The sequence below is a fragment of the Aspergillus neoniger genome (assembly GCF_003184625.1).
Source record: "Aspergillus neoniger CBS 115656 unplaced genomic scaffold BO87scaffold_7, whole genome shotgun sequence".
NCBI lineage: Eukaryota > Fungi > Ascomycota > Eurotiomycetes > Eurotiales > Aspergillaceae > Aspergillus > Aspergillus neoniger.
The window spans coordinates 898395-921284 of NW_020291135.1; the positions used below are offsets into that span (position 1 = coordinate 898395).

Genomic DNA, 22890 nt, shown 5'->3' on the forward strand with positions numbered 1-22890 from the left:
GTATTTAGTCTCAAAGAACTAGATGAACCAAAGATCCTGCTCAGATATAACATCTTATATGATTACCAAGCAAATATAATCTTGCTATCACAGTCTATCTATATAGAGAAGTGCCTTGCTGCAGCAGGCTTATAATCCTATATTAGCACTGTTATTCTAATGGTCCCTGCTTATAAGAAGACAGATCGCTCAAAAATGACTACAGATAATATTGATATTAACAAATATCAGAGGCTAGTTGGTCGTTTGAATTGGTTAACTACTAAAATATATCCTGATTTACGCCACGCCATCTTCCGCCTATAAAGACATATGAATAAGGCTATTACAGCAGATATAAAGGCCTTGAAGACTGTATACAGATATTTATGTGACTTTATCTTCTACAGTATCACTCTGGCTGCAGACTATACTAAAGGTATTAAAGTTTATATAGATACCACACGTGCTGACTACAAGGATGGTAAGTCCACTGAAGAATATATCATTTTTTATGCAGATGGCCTAATCGCCTGGGCATCTACTAAATAAAGTATTATTACACCTTTATCTATTGTTATAGAATACTGCGCATTTGACTCTGCCACCAAAGACACCCTGTATATCAAGAAACTGGCACAGGTATTTGATCTCAAGATATCTAATAACAGTAAAATACCCTTGTTCAGCGACACTGCCAACTTGCTAAGAATACTGAACCATGGCGGCTACACAAAGTCAACCAGATAGCTTGATAACCGCTACCTGTTTGTAGCAGATCTAATCAAAATAAACATTATATTGATCTAACATGTTACTGGTGTAGCCAACCCCGCTAATAGCCTTACTAAACCACTGGATCGGGAACCATTCTATGTATTCAGACACTTTCTACAGATGATCCTTCTTCCCACTACCAGTACCACTGCCGTACATCCCGAAAATGATGTTTAAGATACAAAAAATTGCTTATCTAGAAAAAGAATATGATTTTAACACCTTGTTCAATGCTTCCTCGCCTAGGGGGCCGTGTTGAAGCAGTAATACTAGTAGCCTCGGTCACGTGACCCCTATATACCAAACAACCCCTACTTCTACCCTCGCTGCGCAACCCCTAGATAGGAACACAACACAAACAACTCTCTGCCCTTTCTTTGCTTCCTACGAGTAGACGTTCCAACATATTACATATTACCTCATTCCCTGCAATGCCCTGTATCTAGATACATTTCACGCATCAAGACGGAATACGATCATCCCCTAATCCTCGTGGAAATCATTTCCAACTCCCTAGTTATTATTAGTTAACTCTGCTAGCTACTAGTTTAGTCTCCTGTGGATTTACCTAATAGCATGGGCTGTCCCGAAGCGGTAAGGTCCCACTGCCTCAGGGTTCAAAATGTTCCGAGCCGCTTCGGCCAATGACGATGTCCGAATTCCTGGGTTGGGATGCCGAAAACGCCGACTCCCTCTGAGCGGAGCGCATCTTCCGGCGCGGTGCCAGGAGACCTACGGCTTCCACTTCCCAAGTCTTCCTCTCACCCCTCTTTGGTGCTTCTCGTCGTGGCTGTCCTTGGATGGCCTATCTCTTATCTTGGAATTGATGCTTCCCCACGTCTAATGGAGCTGTTACTGTAACTATGTCTGTGCTCTGTTGAATACAGTTCCCGGACAACCCGCACGACAGCTCCACGGTGGGCGAAAAAGAAAAATTCAGGAAAAAGGGAAAGCCACGATCCAGGCTCGCCTCCTTTTCAATTCAATGAGCTCGCCTTCAGGCCGCTGAATCCTCAACCGTTCGATCCTCACATCGTCTATCTTCTCCTTGAAACGCCAGCTCGACAGCTAGAGCGGCCGAAGCCCTGCCCAATTGCAGTGAGAGACCCGGCACTTGCGCTCGGCGAAATACCTCCCTCTTAGCTTGTCTTCGACCAGCTACGACTTATTATACTCAATTGCAACACCCTCCTCATGGTATCCGTCACTAGTGGGGGCCCAGGGCTTGAAAGCCCGACCCTGTCCGACTCGCGAAACGCCGGTCCGGCCTTGTCGTCACGATCTCCGGAACGCAATGAACATCGGAAACCTCAGGTACCAAAGGCATTGGCTGGGGGCAGTGCGCAAGACAATTATATACAAGGCTTGGAAACTGAATTCAAATTAAAGCATCTAGGTGTGCTTGGTGTGCTAGGGTGGATATTGTATGCTTTTGTCTCTGCGTCCAAGCCGCTTCTTCTTTGGGGACCCGAGTTTTCTAACCTATCTGTGGTTCCCTAGGTTTTTGCATGTTGTCGGGATATTCTTCTTTACTAAAGGATTCCTGCTAACTCGCATGGTTTTGGAGAACAAGTCATCCTGCGACTCACTCCCCTTCGACGAGGCAGCGACTGTGAGCAAGAAAGTCGATGGGTGTTGGCACCAGAAGTCGTTCGAGAAAGCCGTTGTGATCATCATCGATGCCCTACGCTACGACTTTACGGTACCCTTTGCTCCGAGCGCAAAGGCTGAGTCGGCACAACTGTTCCATGACCACCTTCCCATCTTATATGAGACAGCTGTCAATACCCCCGAAAATGCCTTCCTGCTTCCTTTTATCGCGGATCCGCCCACGACGACGCTGCAGAGATTGAAGGGACTTACGACTGGAACACTTCCCACGTTCATTGACGCTGGTTCTAACTTTGCCGGTACGGCAATCGATGAAGACAATCTGGTTGCGCAATTGCGCGCCGCAGGCAAGAACTTGGTTCAGCTTGGGGATGACACCTGGCACGCACTTTTCCCCGGCTACTTCGATCCTAATCTAACTCGTGCGTTTGATTCATTTAATGTCTGGGACTTGCACACCGTTGACAACGGCGTGACTGCAAACCTCCTCCCACTTCTGCATCCTGAAAATTCTACGAAATGGGATGTCATCTTCGGTCATTATCTCGGTGTCGATCACGCTGGCCACCGATATGGCCCGAACCATCAAGCTATGGCCGCAAAGCTCGATGAGATGGACCGGGTCATTCGCGAAATCATCGCCAAACTCGATGACAAAACGCTATTGGTGGTGATGGGTGATCACGGCATGGACTCCAAGGGAGACCACGGCGGTGAATCCAATGATGAGGTCGATGCGGCTCTATGGATGTACTCAAAAAGGGGCATCTTCGGCCGCACAAGTGCAGAAACAGCCAAACCTCCCATGCTCGCTCGCGATCGCTTTGTCCCTCAGATCGACCTTGTGCCCACGCTGTCCCTTCTTCTCGGAATGCCTATTCCCTTTAACAACCTCGGCTCGCCGATCGAGGAGGCTTTCATTGGGCCCAAGGGGAACGATTGGAAGAACGTGATGTCTGTGAACCGGTTGACTTCCGCTCAGATTAAGAGATATCAGCGGGAGTACACAGCTTCGCGAGGTGCCGAGGACAGCCACCAATCCCAGTCCGAGGACCTTTGGAGGGCGGCTGAAAACAGCTGGCAGAAGCTTCCTAGGATCGGCCGGCCCAGTCAGGCAACTTTGCTTTCCGTTTCCGAGTCTTACAAGGACTATCAACGATACACTCTCCAGCTTTGTCGTTCGTTGTGGGCTAAATTCGATGTACCGAGCATGCTCCAAGGTGTTGCGGTCCTTTCTGCCGGCATTGTCTTGCTGGTGTTTTATGCACGAAGCCTCAAAGCCGATCAGACGGACATTACCAAGTCTCTTCTTACTTCTGTTGGAACAAGCTCTGCTGTCGGTGTCGTCGTTGGTGCCTTTTTGTCGTTCTCGGGCTTTGCGGAGATGCCAGTAGTCGAATCATCCGCTCTGTTGGCCGCCGCGGGAAGCATAGTTGGCGCTTCATGGACCATTCTTGCCGGGTCGGCTGGTGTGTCCCTGCCTCTACCAATCAGTCTCTGGGGCTGGTTGGCTGTTACCTTCACGCTCACGCAGTCCATCGGATTCGCCTCCAACTCCTACACAATCTGGGAGGATGAGATTCTCCTGTTTTTCCTCTCCACCTTCGGTGTTCTTGCGGGCGTATCCTCGATGCGACAGAAATCAACTGCCGACAGGGTTCTGGGCGTCTATCACTCCATCCTCTTCGTCATCCTCGGAAGAATTGCATCTTTTTCTCGCTTGTGCCGCGAGGAGCAGATGCCTTTTTGCCGTTCGACGTATTACGCATCTGCCACTTCTTCGACTTCTGCACCCTGGCAGCTCGCTGTACCATTCCTTGTGGCGCTTATCCTTCCCACTGTTGTACGGTCATTTTATGCCGGATCCAAGTCTTACGAAGGCGCCGCTACTCTCTGGATTGGTTTAGGGTTCCGACTGGGACTCTTCATAACTTCCGTCTTCTGGGTGCTTGAGGGGGCTGATGATGGCGAGTGGCTGCCCTTGAGCAAGGAGACATTGAAGTCAGTTAGGGTATTCTTGGCCCAGCTCGTGCTAGCTCTCGCATTTGCCGCTGGGACAACAGCCTTCATCTATTCCAAGCCTTGCATCAGCATTAATGTCAGTCAAGGGAACGCGGAACCGGAAAGCAAAGGCAAAAACCTCGCGCCACCCCAGCCAGCAGGACGCACCACCGTTACGATCCTCGGATTTGGCAATGTGCATGGAACTCGCTACTTCCTCCTCGTGGTCAATTTCTGTTTGGGGATCATCCTTCTGCAGAAACCCATGGGTCAGGGTGCCATGGGTCTTCTGCTTTGGCAAATTCTCTCACTGCTAGAAATTTTGGATACCAATGGTCTCGTCCTTGGCAATTCAGCTATTGGGCCGATCGTTTTGGCTCTTCTCGGCTCTTTCTATTACTTCAAGACTGGTCACCAGGCTACACTGAGCAGCATCCAATGGGAGACTGCCTTCATCCCTCTCTCCTCCGTTCAATATCCATGGTCTCCAATTGTTGTGATCCTCAATACCTTCGGCGCACAAATTCTTACTGCAATCGCTGTTCCTCTCACCGTTCTCTGGAAACGCCCTCTCCAACTCAGCGACCAATCCTCTTCGTCTCCGAAGTCCAACAACCCTTCGATTAGGCTCCTCTCTGATGTTGTGCGAGCCGAATGCACCTACATTCTCTACTTTGCGACTATTAACCTGGCCACCACCATGTGGGCTGGCCATCTTCGCCGGCATCTCATGCTGTATCGGATCTTCAGCCCTCGTTTCATGATGGGAGCCGCCGTGCTAGGAGTCGTGGACATTGTTCTCATCGTTTTCTCCGTGGCTGGTGTGCGGTGGAGCACCTTGAGTGTAGGAGAGATCTTTGGGTGGTAGTGATCTCTTCTAGTTGATGGCGGATATTAATTCTCAGCCATCCTGGCTTTCCTTTGTTTACTGCCAGATGATACCCGAAACGTGAGTCCCCTTGCCTAGCGTTCCGGCCTGAGGAAATCTGTAATTTATGGTATCCCCGTATACCGTTCTTTTTTCAACTTTGGGGATGCTTGGATTGGTGAGGAAACTAGGCCGGAAACATTCTACACCCTTCCTTATATTTTCTTTTAGCTTGCATATATTTATATTCCTCGAATAATACATAACTTTGATCCAACTCCTAAGCACAGAAAATACTAAGTGGAACGTAATACCCGAGATTCCAAACCAGGCAAGGGGCTTGCTGTTGATCCTGCCTATGTCAAGAAGACCCATGGAACTGACACGTTGGGGGCACCATGCATAGGATAAGGTTTCATTAAGAAACCTGCTTAATTTCAGCTGTGATCTCACACACTCGCTATGTAGCCATATCAGCATCTAGGTATCTCACCCCTTTGCGCTAACCGATATTATATCATTGTCCCATCGGTCCTGAAGGCTTGGTCAATTACATAAAACAGCGCGTTTTCAGTCACAACCCGCAATAAGTGAGGTTAGTGATTCATCCTATTCTTGGAATTGCCAAAAGTACAGATAATCTTTTTGCAGAAGGCAAACTCAGACTTACAATCAGGATTTGGGATGAAACTGCAGGTAAGGTTTTCCACGGGCCCATAGACTATACTAGTACCACCTGTATCTCAGGATCCAAGTAATACTATGATGTACTCCTTTCTCACTAAAATGTGATACTGGCCGATTTTGCACAGGGCTCTAAAGTTCTAGCCGTAATATCGATTCTATTGATACACCAATCCACGGACCATAAAACCAGCGTTTGGGACCAATGGCCAAATAGGCGCAGGCAACTGCTCTGCGAGCTGTACTATGCCGCTTGGTTCCATGATAATGGAACATCCTATCAAATCGGCATTTCACGCTTCTCATGCTTATGCGGATCCCTCAATACGATGTATCCAACAACCAGCCAGCCACAACGACAACTGTAACCTGTTTCTCGATGTAGACGGAAATTGCATGTGCTCTGATCACGACATCGTATAGTGTCATGGGATCGGTCTGAACCAAAGTACATACCTCACTTCACCACTGACCAGAAATTTCACGACGCTCATTTGACCCTTTATTATCTCAGAGGCGCACCGTCCCTTCGCACTCGAGTGTAAGGACTCCCAATCTTACTCCAAGCCCTAAGAGGTCCACCAAGCAAATGACATTTCCAGACTCATCATCCCAGCTCCTCTCCCCGGTGGATCACACAGTCCCCAAGGTGTATTTCACTTTCTATCTTTCCTTCCTCCTAAAGGATCCACAGGCCGGCGTTGAATCTATCCAGAAGGGTCTTACAACCTTGATCAATCGAGTTCCATTCCTAGCGAAAGATGTGGCGCCCTCCCACGTTGAGAACCATGACAATGTCCACTGCATTCAGCCCCCGTCAGCCACGTCCCAGTCCATACCTATGCTTCGAATCAGACATCACCTGAACGAATCAATCCATTCAATGCTAGCCACTGCATCATGTATCGGCGTCGAAGACCTGCAATATTCCGAACGATATGCCCCATTGCCAACAGTAATGGATCCCCAAGAAAGCCAGCCCATACTGCGCTTCGTCGCGAATGTCATGGTCGATGGCGTCATTCTATCGCTTAGTTTCAACCACATGGCTGCAGACGGCACAGGAATTGGGAATATTCTGGTGCTACTGGCGGAGTGCTGCCGCAATGAACGCAAGCACCTTGGCCCCCAACGATTCGACTTGGAATTGCGCCGTCAGTTATCCTCGCCCAGTCGTGTTGCAGGAAATCAACCGCTAAAGACGTTCTGGGAGACATACACCCCTGAGGAGCCCTTTCATTGTCTGGAACAGGATACCTGGTCCATGGCCACTGCCTCGATGGCCTCCGAGTTGAATACATTTCGATTCAGGTTTCCTACCCGGAAGATCAAAATCCTGAAGGACATCTGCACTTCTGTGCTGTCATCACATCTCGAAGAAGACAACATGCTGAGCAAGGAGCTCCGGCACTTTGTTTCAAGCAACGATGTGCTCACCGCGTTTCTATCTATCTGTCTCCAGCAGACGCGAACTGTCGAAGCCGCTTTGCACGATGACCACGATTACACCGTCGCATTCGTCGCAAATCTCCGTTCCCGTATGCGTCCACCCTGGCCTGAGCACTACATCGGCGTCCTGCTCACCATGGTGCTTGTTTCCCAATCCAAGTTGATTAATTTCGTGGACGAGACAAAGGTCAATCTTGTAGCAGGTGAGCTGGGATTCGACAAAGACGAGCTAGTGCAGATCACAAACCTGTCTATGAACATGCGCAAGAAGCTGCAGGAGATTGATGACGGTTATGTGCGAGGGCTACTCGCTCATATGCAAAAACAACGTGATTGGAGCCAGATGAATATCAAGGGAGGAGATTTCTCATATTCTAGCATCAGACACCTGAAGGTTCACGACCTAGACTGGGGTCCAAGTCTGGGCAAGATTGCGGGGTTTCGGTTGTATTTTGGTTTGCTTGAAGACTTTTGCCTCTTGCTGCCTGCAGACCAGACGGGAGACTGGGATATGCAAATTAGTCTACGGCCAAGTCATCAGCGGGCGTTGATGGAGAATCGGTTGTTTCGGTGGGCCACAGGGGATTAGCCTGGTAGTCGTTGGTGGCTGCTTCGAGTGAATGATACTGGCATTAAGTCACCACTAGATTACTATGGAGGCTAAGTATCAGCATGATTTCACAAGTCCAATTGCGTTGGCCTTAGCCGCTGCGCGAATCTATATATATACTCTGGTCGTCAAGGTTACAAATTGATTCTGACGATGCAATGGAGTCAACAGGTGTCCACGACCAGACTACTAAGCGGCCTATTCATAGTATGATTCATCCTACTGCAAAAGGTTGCGGTAGTATGGATGACAATGCATACAACACATCATGATAGCCCTCCAATAGCTTGTACATGAATGAATCTACGTATGTAGCTGTGAAAATACCGTTGATTGTGGGGCTGCTTCGGGCCGTGACCCCTGGATTGCCCATGTGGCCGGGAGTCCACTTCAATAAACTGCAGACGAACGTCTTGGGGCATATGGCATATACTACAATTATTACATAGTATACAATAGTATTCTCCCTGTAGTACTGCCAACCGTTGATGGTGGCTGGTGGCTGGGTAGTAAGTAGTAGTACTTAAATGAATGTCTGTGATGTTTATCCGGGCTGACGAATGGCTGCGGGATCACCTGATGCATAGAAATGTTCCATCCCCTTTGCTTCCCGTGGGTTTCCCCTGAATCAATCACGTGACATCAGCCGCTCCCGTCCGGGGGCTAAGATACTACGAATAAGGTAAGAAAGATACAGCAAATGACTGGGGGACCCGTTCGTTGGCGGAGGTTCCGTTCCATGCTCCCAACACCACCTCCTCCTTTGTGCGCTATATTTTCCTTGTCCACTCGTCAGCAAATAGTGTTTGTCTTTGTCGCATAAACTGATTGTTTTTATTATTATCTATCCATCTACCTCCCAATCATTTTAGTCCTGAAATCTCTCTGGCGGTATTCCGACTGCCGCGGAGAATGGCGACTGTTTGTTGATCCGCCAGATCAATTGACCATTGCGACCTCCTGCTTGCTTCTTCAGTCCGTCTTTCACGCTGAAATCGCTATCATGAGTACGTTTGACATACATTCTCCCCGGTCGTCTTATGGCGAACCGACGCAGTATAACACCGCCTCCTACTATGGCGAACCATCGCAGCCGCCGCCAACCACCGTGCTGATGAATGGCTACCACAATGCCCTGAACTCGCAACCCGTGGAGAAATCACCTTACAATTATCCGAAGCCCACCAACCCACAAAACTCAACATTGCGCAATGCCCACGACCCCGTCGCCATGTACCTATTGACCGAGACCGCCATGACCGACAGCACACACTACGAGATCTTGTCCTTGGAGGAAGTGGAGGGCTTGAAGAAGGAGCACAAATTCTTGTCTAGCAGGTTGAACGCTGCCAGGGGGAATCTGGCCCTGGAAATGAAGCTCCGCGATGCGGCCATGTCGCTTAGCAAACTTTACACCACCAAGAGCTCCCGTGCGAGCGGGGAATATGATCTGGACTCGTCCCCCGATTCTCGTCGGAGCTTCCTGGGGCCCAACGGCTCCTCCCCGGATAAGACAGAAGAAGAGCTCGCGCAGAGCACTCGGAAATGCGAAGAGCTGGCCAAGGAGGTCTGGAATCTGGAGCAGAGAGTACAGCAAATCAACAACAGGTTGCTGGAGCATACAGCTGGGATCTTGCAGATGACACATAAGGGCCTGAAGAAAAACCTGCAAGGCAATATAGCCGATACGCCCGAGACCCTCGCTAGCCCTAATATGCATGGTAGCATGCACGACTTCGACGAGCGCAGCCTTTACAAACCGATCGAGGAGATGGGTGAAGCCTATGGATCCGAGGCGCGGAATGGACGTGGCTTGGGCAGCGCCGGGTTAGAGGCGATCCAAGACACAGAACGAAAATTGGAGTATCTAAGTGGACGGCTACGGAACATGATCCTCCAGTCGAACCCAGACAGCGGTCTGGCGCCAATTCCGCAACCCTCCCCAGGTCAAGACCCAAACTATCCTACAGCAACGTGCGAAGCACACCTCGCATACATCGAAGAAGGGTTAGACATGCTTGGCTCGAGCGCTTCCGGTGGTCCGTCCCAGACCAGGGGTGTCGACTACGATCACGAGCATTTGGAAGAGATTAACGCGCGATTGTACAGCGTTGTTCAACAGTCTGGAATACCGCATGCTCAAACGTTGCCTCCTCCACCAGACTCATCTCAAAGCGACGCGGCAGAACACCTCGCCTATCTCAGTGCGGGAATTAGTGGGCTTGAAGGACGGATCGACAAACTGCTTGAACAAAAGAGCATCCTCACGACACAAATCCAACAACAGAGGGAACTCAACTCCAAATCGGACGCGGAGAGAGACGCGCACATTGCTGAACTAGTCGAACAACTGGCCCATGTACGCAAAGACCTTGAACTATCAGAAAGCGAAGGTCAACAGTCGAGGGCTGAGCTAGAGCAGGCCTTGGAACAGCTCAAGGTTCTGCAGCAGGAGCTAGAAGGCCATAAGGAAGAGCACAAGATGGAGAATGTCTCTGGTGCTATGGCATCCGAAAAAGAGGCTCGCGCGCACGCTGAAGAGGAAGTCGAACGCCTACAAAGTATCATTCAGGACCTCGAGCGCCAAAAGGAATCGCACGCTGAGGCTCATGACGCGCGAGCCCGAGCAGAGGACGAACTTGCTCGACTTGAAGCTCATGTTGAAGAACTCCGGTCTCAGCACACTACTCGCACGGAAGAGCTCACTGCAGCGCACTCCCAGGCCCAGGCCGAAATCACACGCCTGCAAGGCGTGCTTGACCAGAGTCAAGGTGAAATCGATGCCAAAATTGCAGCCGCTGAGGCGGTCCGTCTCGAACACCTCCAATCTCAAGCTGATACCCATGCCGAAGAGCTTGCTTCAGCCCGCGCACAGGCAGACGGTGAGATTGCAAAGTTGAAAGAGACCATCAGTCAACTGCAGAGTGAGGTAGCTTCGAAGGCGGAGGCCGCTCAAGCGCACGAACACACGACACAGCAGATCTTGCAACTCGAGGAGACCATGCAACAGATTCGTAATGAATCAGATGCCCAATTCAAGGAGGCTACGGAAGCCCGGACACAGGCAGAGACCGAGGTCGCCCGCCTGGAAACTATATTGGGTCAACTTCGCGCCGAAGTGGAGCCCCAGCTCAAGGAAGCGGTTGAAGCACGCACGCAGGCGGAAGGTGAGGTCTCACGCCAGGAAACTTTATTATACCAGCTTCGAGCGGATGTGGAGGTGCTCGAGTCGCAGTTTAAACAAGCTACCGAGGCACGCACCACCGCCGAAGCGAACGCCACGCGCTTGCAGGCGGAGTTGACCGAGATGGAAGGCGAGGTTGTACGCACTCAAACCGAGCTGACAATGGCGAAGGCCGAGCTTGACGGTGCCTATGGATCTCGAGCCCAGCGTGCGGCCGACATCACGGCCAACCCTGCCATCCAAAGAGAATTTGATGCGCTGAACACCCGAAACCTGGAACTGGCCGAGGAGTTGGCAGCGCTTAAGGCCGGAAAGCCTGGCAGCAGCGACCTGCAGAACCGGGTCGATGCACTCCAGAAGGAACTGCGCGAGACAGTTGACGATTATGAAGCAATGACGAAGGCTAGTATCGAGTTCGAGAAAGAACGCGAGAGATTCGAGAGCGTTATTGACGCTCTACGGGATCGTTGCGAGCAGCTCGAGACTCAGCTTAATGAGGAACGGATCAGCTGGATGGGTAGTGGACGCGATGGCCACTATGAGAGCACATCGACGATGGTGCTGAAGAATGAGTTCAAGAAGATGATGCGGGACACGCGTATTGAGAACATGAAAATCCTGAAATTGGAACAAGAAGAACGTCGCCGGCTGGAAGCAATGATCAGGAATCTGAAGAAGGAACAAGCCATTATGAATGGCAAGCCTGCCATCGGCCCGAGTATACCGACTCAATGATCGTCCCTGCCAGAGCCTGCTATAGCTATGTGATGCCATCCAGGGAGCTCACAACCCACAGGAAGAAAGCTTTTTAGCACGCCAGATGCAGCCCCTACAACGCCCGTCAGCCATATGAGAACGCCGAGGGCACCCTGGCCCGAATAACCTGAAGCATTGATTTCTCGCCGTGAGGCTGAAGACGCATGTGCTCTCCGGCTGAGTCACCGGTTTGTGTGCACAGGGCACCGGACTTCTAGATACTGCATAAGTTGTGGCAGGGCAGGTGGCCAAATTCAAAATTCAAGGCTGTAAATATAATAGACAGGTGCTGCATGATCAGATAACAAGCAGTGTGGGGAGGTTGTGTACATATGTACCTATACAGACATGATTTTCTTAATTTCAACGAGACATTTTCTATGTGGATGAGGCCGCTTTAACAGGGGCGCCCAGGGACTTGCTCACTGCCAGAGTATTTCAGTTCTTACTATTACTTGTAGTCAAAGCTCAGCAAGCACTCCGGTTCTATCCATGATAGACTCGGTTATCAGTTGTACATATCCCGAGCTACTCATATATCAATATTCTATATGATTAGCATACAGTAGTAATAATGATATTACGTTACCAATTTTCCTAATATATGATGCAACTAGTACTTATAATCGTGACGGAGAATTGGCAGACTTTTGAGTAGTATATTCAGTCGGTACAGTCAATGGTACTATCTATAATAGGTAAAATAAAAATATAAAAAAATTTCTTTGATTTTACCTTGAAGCAGCTTTCACTTTGACCACGACACTGCCCTGGATCATGGTCACTTCTGCACAGACACTTGCAACATTATCTTTTCAGGAACCGAGAAATGCGACACATTCTGTGGTGCAGAGACTATCTACCTCAGTAGTCGTCCAGACTTGATGGTCAGCTTCGCCACCTCGTTGACAGACAACAACAATGTTTGAACCCAGCCGGCTTACAGTGAATGTCTACCCTGTGCCTTGATAGGCCAATAGCGGTTTCATTGCAAGGGTTGAGTCTGATTCTATATAGTATGACTTGGGAAAAGGTATTTGTTTGATAACGTGTCTTCGTGACTGGTTTCTTAGGAATTTGCGTACCCCTCTCAGAAAGTCTTTGGTGGAAGTTGGGTCCATGTCTTGTCGGTTGACCAGTGGGTGGCCTTCAGCGAGCCAGACATATTGGACGAGGTAGGTGTATAGAGCTGCACATCGTGGGTAATCCACCCCTTCGGTATAATGTCGTGGAGAGCCGAATCTATCATGAAGTGTCGAATGAGGTTCTGTGTACAGAATTAGAGAGCAGCCCCAACCAGCGCGATGGACCGGCACAGTCATCCTTCCTCATAATCACATTCCGCCGTAAGCGTCATTCCTGCAGGGGTGAACTGAGTGCATCCTAGCCAGAGTCCAAGACCTTCGTACAATATAGTAGATAGTTTACGAGTGATCCTTATCGTGATCCTTATCGGCTTTATCAGCAGATAGTCACATCGAGCCACGTGACTGCCTACGAACTTCTGGGCCAATTCCACGGCCAGCTTCTATACACAATACCGATAGCCATACAAGCAGCAGCGACGCGGTTCTCCTCTAGTTGCCGCGCTTCCGAATTAAGATGGTGCTCTTGCTATATGGATCAACTCACTAACGCCCGTACTCACTTGCGACCACATTGACCCCACACCTACATCTCACCGTATGTCATCCCACGTTGTTTACCGCGTTGAAGGGCCTTTGATAATCGTACTGACCCAGTATTGCATCTTATAGCTGTGCGGACCCCTAAATACCATTTATCTGCCTCTACCGGAGTGCGGGTTCGGCCTCTCCGATTCCCGCGATTACGCGATCGTTTGCGACCCATTGTCGTGTACAGCATCTACAAGTTAGTATCGCGTGAGGACGATGGATCCGGTGGACTCTCTTGCAGACCCGTTCTCCAGTCACGGTCTGTGGAGAGTCTCCAAGTTTACCTTACAGTCTCTACAGCCATTGGAGCCCTTGGGGTGGGATGAGAAGCTGCCGGACCTTTCGAGTTCTTTCTTCGAGTCTCCATTGAATATCTTCGACAAGTTCGGAACTGAAATTCCTAGCCTAAATCCATTCGGTACCGAGCTATTAGATGCGGATCAAACGCTAGCGTTGGATACCGATACTTCAAGTGAAAATGGAGTTATTGCGACTACTGATCAGCAGAACATTGAAGAGGAACTGGAGGATATATGGGCACTTGGAAATCAGGATATCAAGCAAGAGCCCTGCGACTTGTTGAAATCATGGGAGAAATACCGAGAGAGGACATATCGCGAACCTGTCTCGGCATATTTCAGCGAATCGGGTGCGAAAGGCTTTGATGCTGCATTGGCACGGCAAGCTGCAAAGGTGGGAACACAAACCCAGAGGTTCATGGTCCGGCGAGATGTGTTCTTCCAGGCATTGCTCAAGCTTGGGCTTGGGTGGAGCTCCATGTTTTTCTGTTACGATGAACAAAAGAAACGGTTCGAACGAGTGCACAACAATATTCGAATTTCTGGAGTAACATCGGTTGCACTAAATGGAATTACCGAGGAGCTGCTTGAGTGCGGCACAAACATGCAGAAAATACGGGCTTTTGCGAACAAAGTGCCGAGCAGGACAAAAGAACTTTCTGCTCGGTCGGCCTTTGCGAGTGCCGTGGCTGTGGTTGTTCATACACTCGAAAAGCGGCTTGTCGGACAGTTCGCTAGTATTACCTCTCTCCTTCAGATCAAGGCGCTATTTTGTGAATGCGGCAAGGTGGTGAGCGTCCTGGCGAATGTGATCGAGGCAGTTGAAATTGCAATGTCCGAGGCACAGATAATTTCTGTTGTTTCTGAACGAGCCGCCCACTTCTCGCAAATATTCGACCATATAGAACCTCTCTTACGCGAGATTGTGAGTCGAGTGGCCGAGCCCTGGCTGAGGCAAGTAGAGACTTGGGTTGGCCTTCGTCCAGAGACAGCGGCATCAGTAGAGCTGGCTTCCAGTGGTAGGAGCTTTGTTGTCGCGGAGAACCAGGAGAGAACTAGAAAGACCACCAAGATGCCGAGGGTTGACTACAAATATCTACCTGATAATATGCCCTCCCTCATCCCCAATGATCTGGCGTCTTTGGTTTTCGAGAGTGGACGAAGCCTCAGGCTCCTCAAAACACATCACCCACAACATCCAGTCGCCAACCACGAGATGTATCATTCTACTTCACCCACTTTTGAATGCGCGGGTACGTGGTTTGATATCACCAGGATAGAAAAGAAGGCCACCGAGTACGAAGCTAGACTACGTTTTGAGATACTCAAATATAACCGTGGTGATATGCATCAAGGGTCAGACAGAATGTTCGTTACAGAGGCTTCCGAGCCCACTGGGGAGTCAGATGTGCTCGCGGACACTTTTGAACTCTTTGACCTCGATAATATGCCAAATACCACGGGGCTGTTACCAATGGACGGAAGCTCTCGGGATAAGCTTGGCTGTCTCGTTGACGGAAATGTCCACTGCCATGCCGAACAACCTGCAGTTCATAGCAGCTTCGGACCTGAAATAACTTCATCATATTACCTATCATTGGCGCCTCTTCTCTGCTCCCAGGCGCTATTGATCGATTTCTCGTGTCTCCATTTACTATTTAAAGAGCATCATCTCCGAACCCACCTCAACCTCCAATGGCGATTTCAGCTCCTTGGTGATGGTTATTTCACCTCTCGTCTCTCTGATTCCCTTTTCGACCCCGACATGGAAAGTGGTGAGCGGAAGGCTGGTGTAGTGAGGAGTGACGTTCACGCTGGTTTGCGCTTGGGAAGCAGGGATACATGGCCTCCAGCCAGTTCAGAATTACGGCTGGTGCTCATGGGACTACTCAATGAGTGCCATGATGCGGAGAAACGCCTGGACCCGTCAATGAACTCTTGCCCATGGAATGAAAAGGAACTACCTGGTGGCCTAAGCTTCTCCATCCGCGACCTTACAGATGAAGAGGTCGTGAAATGTAAGGACCCAAATGCCATCGAGGCGCTTGATTTCCTTCGTCTACAATATAAACCCTCGCCTGTCCTGGAGACCATATTGACTCCGAGTTCTCTTGACAAATATGACCGTCTCTTCAAGCATTTGCTTCGACTGCTACGCATGGATTCAGTTGTCAGAAGTCTCATTCGAGACTCAACTGCGAGAGACTCCCTATCAGGTGATACGCGGAATGTGATCCAGAAATTTCGGGTCGATGCTCAGCATTTTGTGCTGGCCCTAAGTGACTACTGCTTTCATGTCGGCATTGGTTCTACATGGCGACGATTCCAGGAGACGCTTTCTAATATTGAATCGTGTCTTGATCGACATGACATCGATGGTACAAACGAAGCGGCCAGCTCAGTGCCTAGGTTGCGGGACTACCATGAAGACGTCTTAGATCAGATGCTTTATGCTCTCTTTCTCAACAAAAAACATACCGAGGTCGCAATTCTTCTCGAAGAGATCTTCGGAACGATTCTCACCTTCGCTCCGCTGTCGCAACTGGACGGGATTAATGGTGTACGGCACGAGGCTGAGCCTGCTGTTCGTCGATTGTACAATCTCTTTAGGAAACAAACCTCTGCCTTTGTTGGCTATCTACGCAGTATCGAAGGCATCAAGTCGACGTCGAGGTCTTTAGATCGGTGGGATACGACGTTCACTGCCAAGGAGGAGCCTGCAACAGTCTTCGACCATCTGTTGGCCCGTTTAGACACGAAAAGGTACTACTGAATGCCGTGAATGGGAAGTAAACGATGTGCCCGTCCGATTCAACGTCACAGTACTTCAGCAGCGCCAGCGAGATCGATAGCCCGCCTGGATAGCAATGTAACGTGGCTTACACCATAGTAGCACCTAATGTCAAACAGCCGAAAAACGTCGTCAATTTATTGGTAGTTGCGACCCGAGGGTCTGCAGGGTAACAACAATGTGCTGAAAGGGTCCGCACATGTTGCCTTGGTTCTTTGTATTCATGAAAGCGGACTCTGACTCGGGGGCTTTCTGGAGTCCAGCCAGCACGTGGGGGTAACATGGGATAGTGATAGTGCGTGGCCGCCAAGTCACCATGGATTGACAGACTCTACTCACTCAACCACCGATAACTCACATGGCAAGGCATTAGGATAGGGTGACACTTCCTGGATGTGGTTGCAGTTCCATGGCTCCTACTGTGATCGGAGGCAGTGTTCATAACGGATAGCTGACAAGCAAAGAGGACCAGTCGGTAATGATGCCCGCACTCATCATCGGGCGGCGGGGAGGGTCGAGGTGCGAGCCCAGGCATGGAAGCATCAGGAGAAAATAGAGTTTTTCAGTAGACTCAACCCCCTCTCGCGTTGGACTCCTACTAGGCCCTGATGTTCCATGATGCCTTCCTTCACCCCAACGGCTGAAAGGGTTCCCCCAACGAATAGTCCCCTCGTTTGAGCTTAGGGCACGATGGGAGATTTTGGGCTTGAAGACTCATGCTGCCATCAAAAGACGGGTCGCCCAGATCACGGTTCCGCCGACTTGGGAAGTACCAACTTCGGCGCATGGCATACATGTATTGGATGGTAGGATACATCTGTGTGACAAGGAGCGGTCTAGCCCATCACGTTGATTATCAACAAAGATAGCTAGATAGATAAACAATTAATGCATAGACTACTACTACTACAGGAGTAAACGTGGGGGGTCTTATGGTGGATCGAGGAAATTAGAGGCGCCTTGGCAGTTCAGGTTCCTACTCTTTTTGTAACGTAGATAGCTGGCAGTTACTATGACGTCATTACCAGCATAGTTAACATGGACTCAGCTTGTTCCCCCATGCTTAATGCTATCGTGTCTTGCAACTACAAGTACCTTTACCAACAGGAGTAAATATACTACTAGTACTGGTTTAATTCAAAGCTCGAAAGCAAGGAAGATAAGAATTCCATCTTGATGTCACAGTCTGCTGCTAGCTACAAAGAACTGTAGTAGTTTGAATCATCATAATCCATCAGCTTCCGACAAGCTTATCAGAGCTGCAGTGAAATCACGTGTCAAGATCATGTGAGAGCGGGCCTCTCCCTATGACGAAGGAGAGTGGTCGGTTTCAGGCAACTTTATAAAGGGGACGCTCGAAGCAGTGCTGTCTCCGCAATGAGAGCCTCATTGTGGGATCAGTCACTAGCAGCAATGCAAATAGGAAGAGGATTCTGCTGAATGAATACGCCCGGACGTCAGCGACAACAACATGGCGACTGATCCACACGTCGCATTTCACCTGGACCAGTGTCAAGGGCTAGATCCGGAGTCGCACACTGCTCAAAAGCTTGTACGTTCTTCTATTAGTTCCGAGGCAATATTCTGAAATGGCACTGATCCGTGAAGCATCATGCTTCTCCGCACCACATACACATGACCAATAGGAGGTTCTTCATCGGACCGATCCCCCAGGGTTGGCTGCAGAATCACCGCAAATCATGGTGGAAGACGCGCATAAAGTTCAGTAAATATTCGTCGAAGACGGTTACGTTCTCAGCGGACCCGGTCATTGCGCATTATTCAGAGGAGCCTGAGACCGACCGTGAGGACTCGACACCGGAACAGGAGCCGGTTACAGATACCACCGAGGACGAGAGGACGGACAGAGATCAGGAGGAAGAGAGCAGTGATGCAGAAGCACCGACACGGAAAAGCCTTCGTACTGTGCCTTATACCCTGGAAGAAGATCATGATTTTTCCTGTGTTACTACGGATTCGGAAGCTGTGCCCTCGGATTCGGGCGACAACAAACGTGAACGCGACTTGGCCTCGTCAATGAGGAGACAGGATGGGAGTTCCGCATATTATACAGCCAGGGAACAGGAGCCAATCGACGCCGGTCAAGCCTCCTCCAGGCCCGGTACAATGGACCTGGATCAGACCGGGGAGGGACTAAGTAAGCAAACGCTAAGTATACCTAGCCAAAATGGAGCCAGTCAGTCAAGCCCCATGGTACCTGCTAGTGACCATGGATCCACGACCGCGTTGCTAAGGCCAGATTCGAGATCCAAAGGGAAAGGAAGACTCTCTGCTCCATCGTCTACCAACCTTGAACAACAGGAGCCTCAGGTCGAGACGTCAGAAGAGGAGCCCCTCCGGAACGGACATCGCCGTCGATCGAAGAGGGACCATTTACATTCGTTTTCGAAACGGGCAGCCAAGCATAACCTTGATGACAACCTGCTGAACAAACAACAAAGAATCTTGGCTCGAGTGTCGAGGACGCATGCTAAACTTTCACGAACATGGCCGTACAGACGGAAGATGAAAGAAGGGGAGGTTATAAAAGCCGAGAAGATGGTCGTTCGACTCGAGGAGACGGTGCAGGAAAAGCTTCCAGACGACTATTCGGAGAATGACAGTCTGAAGATGGAGACCAGGGTTGTGGATCAATGGCGAGAGTACCTGGTGGCATGCCGTCTCGCTTCCGACGAAGATGCACCGTTCTGTCTACAAATGTACAAGACCCGTGTTATACCTGAAGTGCAGAAGACAGGCACGCGAGTCGCCCCGCATTATCAAATACCCTTGGGGCGAAAGAAAATGAATGTGAACCTCTATTCGCATCTCGACAAGGCAATTGTGCTCTGGGGTCCCTGTAAGCGTGGGACGAAGATCTACATAATTCGGCCAAAGTCCTCCACGCATGCTGTGGAATGGTTTACCTTTCTCAGCCAGATAATGGGAAAGCGGCGGCCGTCTTCGCTGCCTATCCATGTTCCCGACTTGGGCGTATCTCTTGTCTTCCATAACCCCTTTGAACAGTTGGAGGCTGCTCTGGACTCGAAGGGAAAGGGTAATGGAATCCTCAGCCGGGCTGTAGCTCAGGAAGAATCACCAGCGATGGCTATAGTACGTGGGTGTTTGAAGATGCTGGAGAATCGTCCTGAATGGGCCGAGGTCTTACAACAGTGGTCCAAAACTGAAATCATGGGGCTTGCTTGGAAACGGTACGATCGCCTGGAATGGATCCTGGGCGCCAACGAGGAGAAGATGTATGGCTCTCTTGCTATGCACATGACTCACGAACTTGAACTACGCCCGAGGCAGCATTATCACACCTACATAAAGCACAATGGCGAGAGAGAAGACGAGCCTCAGCCTGTAGAAGGCTTCTTGGTGCGTCTGACATCCCAGCGGGGTGTACATCAGCGGATGAACAGGATGTTCTTCAAGCGGCTGTACTTTTTCACCCAGGATCAATATCTGTTCTTCTGCAGGCCGTCAAGGTCACTACCCCCAGCGCCTCCGAGACTATGCCGCGATGGTACTGAAATGCCTTCAACGCAACAAATTCTGGATGCATCACCTATTTCTTACGATGTCGATCCGTATCCGCTCCAAGACGGTGATATCTCTTGGCTGCGGAGCGGCAACAAGGACCACATCAGAACCCATGACGAAGAAGCCTATGTCCAGCGCCAGCGAAGCATTCACAATATTGAGCACGCTGATGGATTCATCGATCTCACCAGGGTACAAGAGGTCCGACATGTGCAACGTGATAGCTGCCCCGCCGATCGGAACATCGAATCAGGGCCAGATGTAGCATTCAATCCCGAAGCAAGAGACACGCGCCAAGATGACGGTGCAACGCAGCAATTCAATGACGACAGAACCTTTGAGATGCTTCTGGACAACAACCTCGTGGTCCGCTTTCAGGCATACAATGACGTGACCAAGGCCGAGTGGATGAGGCGGCTCGAAGCTTTAGTGAAATACTGGAAGTGCAGAATCGCGACTGATGCAGCTGAGATCAAGGCTCTCCGGCAACGCAACCTCAAACTTCTGGGGATTGATGAGGAATTGGAATCCATCATGGGACAGTTCGCTAAGAAATGGGAGGTCAAGAAGGCGGAAGCGTCGCCTCTACTGCACAATATCTGCGTCCTGTCAGACTGTCGCCCAATCAAGGTATGTATTATGCTGCTCTATTATGCTCCGACAGACTCCGACAAAACTAACGTAAAGTTCTAGATATCTGGCCATCTATATCGAAAACCCCGTCGCCACTCAACCTTCAAGAAAACCCACGTTGTCCTAACCGCCGGAAAACTATTCATCTTCCGCAGCTCCCTCCGAAAGCGCAACGGCGTCGAAGTCCCCCACATACACCAAAACCTGGAGACCTCCATCGATCTCAAAGACTGTTATGTATACTCTGGTCTGATGACAGACTCAGACCTGCTATACACCAATCAAACATTCGACAGTAACCATCCAGGCCACCATGCCCTGCCCCGCGTATATCTCTCATCGGATGCCTACACAAGTAGCGATGAAGATGCGGCGATCACGTTCGTCATCTGGCAGCCACTGAAGAAGAACCTGTTCCGGGCGCGCGAGCATGGAGTTAAGGGCCAGACGAAGCAAAAGATTAAGCAAGTGTCGACTCTCGGAGTCCACGGGCGAACCATTGTGTTCAAAGCCCGCAGTCGCGTAGAGAAGGATCGTTGGGTGCTGAGTATAGCATCTGAGATTAATCGCTTACAGGAGGATCAACCGGAGGATGTGCGGATAATCACATAACACGGGATGTGAACTAGTATAATATAAGTATAGTAAATTCTGCAGGCAGATCTACCGCTTCATGGTGCTTCTCTATAGGAACACTAAATGTACAGAGCAAAAATATCAACCGTCTATGTACAGCGCATACCAGCAAATACTTATACATAACATAACACATATGATTCACTCCAAAAACGGCCTCTCCAATTTCACAGCCTCTTTCACCACCCGATCGCGCACCTCCTGTCTATAATCCTCCCCAAACTTGCGCTCCACATCACCTTCCACCACCCCATTCTCCCAACCCGACCAATCCAACCACCTCCACTGTGGATGCAGCACGGCCATCACCCTCCCCGTAATTAAACTGATACTCACCGGCCCATACGAATTACTATCCAGCGTCTTCCTCGGATCCTTCGCATCACCCTCCAACCAGACATGATTATACGGCACAATCTGCGACTCCTTCAGACAGGGCTCTCTTGTGGTGATCTGATCTCCGGGTAACCCGATAATGCGCTTGATGGCCATGTGGCGGGGGTTCGCGGGGGATCTACCACACATGTACCATTAGTAAAAAGGAAGACTACCGCCACAGAAACCCACCACGGGCAGGGATAAACAAACCGAAACGTAACCACCATCCCCCTCTCCAACCTCCTCTTCCGTTCCCACGGCCACAATCCACCCCCACCCCACATGTTCACAAGAACTATATCGCTCTTCGTCTGCATTTGGTCGTAGTCTTCATTCAGGTACGGCGTCATGCTGGGTCCGCGTACCCACATCACTTGGCATACGTGCTCGGAGAAGAAGAGGCCGATGGGGATGAGGGGGAGGAGGGTGCCCATGAAGCGAAAGGGACGAGGGAGAGAGGCGTAGCTGTTGCGGAGGTGGCTGAAGAAAGAAGGTCGGGGGTGGGATCGGGGCTGTTGGTGTTGTTGCGGTGGCTGTTGCGGTTGAGGGGTGGTGCGGCGCGCTTTGGCTAGATCGGGGGGTAGGACTCGGAATCGTGATGTTTGGAGCGGAGGAGGTGCCCGAGGGGGTTGCGCGTGTGGTGGTGACATTTTGAGGGGTCTGGATGTGAATCAATTGGGGAGTTGTTGTGATGCGATTGATGGCCTCGGGGTTTAGTCGGAGGTGGGCGGATGGTGTCTAGGTGTTTGGAGGGGCGTGAGAGGGTGAATGGAGAATGGCTGAGTCGCAGACAGTATTGGGGAGAGACAGTGGTGGGTATATGATTGTGTGGTGTTTGAGGGTGGTGAAGCGCAATTGGTGGATTGAATTGTATGGGTATTGAGTTCGACTGGTGATTATTGTGATAATGGATTAAATTGCGATTCCTGATATCATGAGCTTGTTTGCACTGTTTGGCGTGTTTGCATAACTGTTGCACCCATAATAAGTACCAAGTTACGTAGTAGTAGTT

At 50.1% G+C, this 22890-nt stretch overlaps 8 protein-coding genes across 8 annotated transcripts; 5 read left to right on the top strand and 3 right to left on the bottom strand.

Moving 5' to 3' along the window:
• The first annotated feature begins 1490 nt into the window (after nucleotides 1-1490).
• On the top strand, nucleotides 1491-5510 carry BO87DRAFT_329344 (mannose-ethanolamine phosphotransferase GPI13). Its single transcript, XM_025620253.1, has 2 exons — nucleotides 1491-2180; nucleotides 2257-5510. Exons 1-2 carry the CDS (start codon nucleotides 1951-1953, stop codon nucleotides 5234-5236), a joined length of 3210 nt encoding a protein of 1069 aa, XP_025482676.1. The 5' UTR covers nucleotides 1491-1950; the 3' UTR covers nucleotides 5237-5510.
• A 910-nt stretch (nucleotides 5511-6420) lies between these two features.
• BO87DRAFT_329348 (O-acetyltransferase) lies at nucleotides 6421-7958 on the top strand (the record flags this gene model as incomplete). The annotated part of the gene is made up of 1 exon (XM_025620254.1): nucleotides 6421-7958. Exon 1 carries the CDS (start codon nucleotides 6510-6512, stop codon nucleotides 7956-7958), a length of 1449 nt encoding a protein of 482 aa, XP_025482677.1. The 5' UTR covers nucleotides 6421-6509.
• A 779-nt stretch (nucleotides 7959-8737) lies between these two features.
• On the top strand, nucleotides 8738-12308 carry BO87DRAFT_374226 (involucrin repeat protein). The gene has a single exon (XM_025622740.1). It carries the CDS (start codon nucleotides 8983-8985, stop codon nucleotides 11896-11898), a length of 2916 nt encoding a protein of 971 aa, XP_025482678.1. The 5' UTR covers nucleotides 8738-8982; the 3' UTR covers nucleotides 11899-12308.
• A 433-nt stretch (nucleotides 12309-12741) lies between these two features.
• On the bottom strand, nucleotides 12742-13318 carry BO87DRAFT_223329 (uncharacterized protein). Its single transcript, XM_025618703.1, has one exon. It carries the CDS (start codon nucleotides 13239-13241, stop codon nucleotides 12873-12875), a length of 369 nt encoding a protein of 122 aa, XP_025482679.1. The 5' UTR covers nucleotides 13242-13318; the 3' UTR covers nucleotides 12742-12872.
• A 147-nt stretch (nucleotides 13319-13465) lies between these two features.
• BO87DRAFT_223333 (tubulin gamma complex associated family protein) lies at nucleotides 13466-16842 on the top strand. Its single transcript, XM_025618704.1, has 2 exons — nucleotides 13466-13602; nucleotides 13677-16842. The coding sequence occupies exon 2, from the start codon at nucleotides 13812-13814 to the stop codon at nucleotides 16665-16667; it is 2856 nt and encodes a 951-aa protein (XP_025482680.1). The 5' UTR covers nucleotides 13466-13602; nucleotides 13677-13811; the 3' UTR covers nucleotides 16668-16842.
• On the bottom strand, nucleotides 16843-17583 carry BO87DRAFT_223334 (uncharacterized protein). Its single transcript, XM_025618705.1, has one exon. It carries the CDS (start codon nucleotides 17218-17220, stop codon nucleotides 17017-17019), a length of 204 nt encoding a protein of 67 aa, XP_025482681.1. The 5' UTR covers nucleotides 17221-17583; the 3' UTR covers nucleotides 16843-17016.
• Nucleotides 17584-18156: 573 nt separating this feature from the next.
• On the top strand, nucleotides 18157-21567 carry BO87DRAFT_404850 (PH domain protein; the record flags this gene model as incomplete). Its single annotated transcript, XM_025625898.1, has 3 exons — nucleotides 18157-18237; nucleotides 18294-20861; nucleotides 20925-21567. 3 exons carry the CDS (start codon nucleotides 18157-18159, stop codon nucleotides 21474-21476), a joined length of 3201 nt encoding a protein of 1066 aa, XP_025482682.1. The 3' UTR covers nucleotides 21477-21567.
• On the bottom strand, nucleotides 21549-22762 carry BO87DRAFT_353665 (putative mitochondrial inner membrane protease subunit Imp2). Its single transcript, XM_025621247.1, has 2 exons — nucleotides 22089-22762; nucleotides 21549-22014 (listed from the first exon to the last, which is right to left on the bottom strand). The coding sequence occupies exons 1-2, from the start codon at nucleotides 22526-22528 to the stop codon at nucleotides 21642-21644; spliced, it is 813 nt and encodes a 270-aa protein (XP_025482683.1). The 5' UTR covers nucleotides 22529-22762; the 3' UTR covers nucleotides 21549-21641.
• Between the last annotated feature and the right edge of the window lie 128 nt (nucleotides 22763-22890).

Bases quoted from the DNA above. Each gene is read 5' to 3' on its own strand.
- BO87DRAFT_329344 (XM_025620253.1), top strand. From the start codon at position 1,951: ATGGTATCCGTCACTAGTGGGGGCCCAGGGCTTGAAAGCCCGACCCTG. The intron at 2,181-2,256 runs GTATGCTTTTGT...GTGGTTCCCTAG, and splicing joins GGTGTGCTAGGGTGGATATT to GTTTTTGCATGTTGTCGGGA.
- BO87DRAFT_374226 (XM_025622740.1), top strand. From the start codon at position 8,983: ATGAGTACGTTTGACATACATTCTCCCCGGTCGTCTTATGGCGAACCG.
- BO87DRAFT_223329 (XM_025618703.1), bottom strand. From the start codon at position 13,241: ATGACTGTGCCGGTCCATCGCGCTGGTTGGGGCTGCTCTCTAATTCTG.
- BO87DRAFT_223333 (XM_025618704.1), top strand. From the start codon at position 13,812: ATGGATCCGGTGGACTCTCTTGCAGACCCGTTCTCCAGTCACGGTCTG.
- BO87DRAFT_223334 (XM_025618705.1), bottom strand. From the start codon at position 17,220: ATGCCTGGGCTCGCACCTCGACCCTCCCCGCCGCCCGATGATGAGTGC.
- BO87DRAFT_353665 (XM_025621247.1), bottom strand. From the start codon at position 22,528: ATGTCACCACCACACGCGCAACCCCCTCGGGCACCTCCTCCGCTCCAA. The intron at 22,015-22,088 runs GTTTGTTTATCC...CATGTGTGGTAG, and splicing joins GGGATGGTGGTTACGTTTCG to ATCCCCCGCGAACCCCCGCC.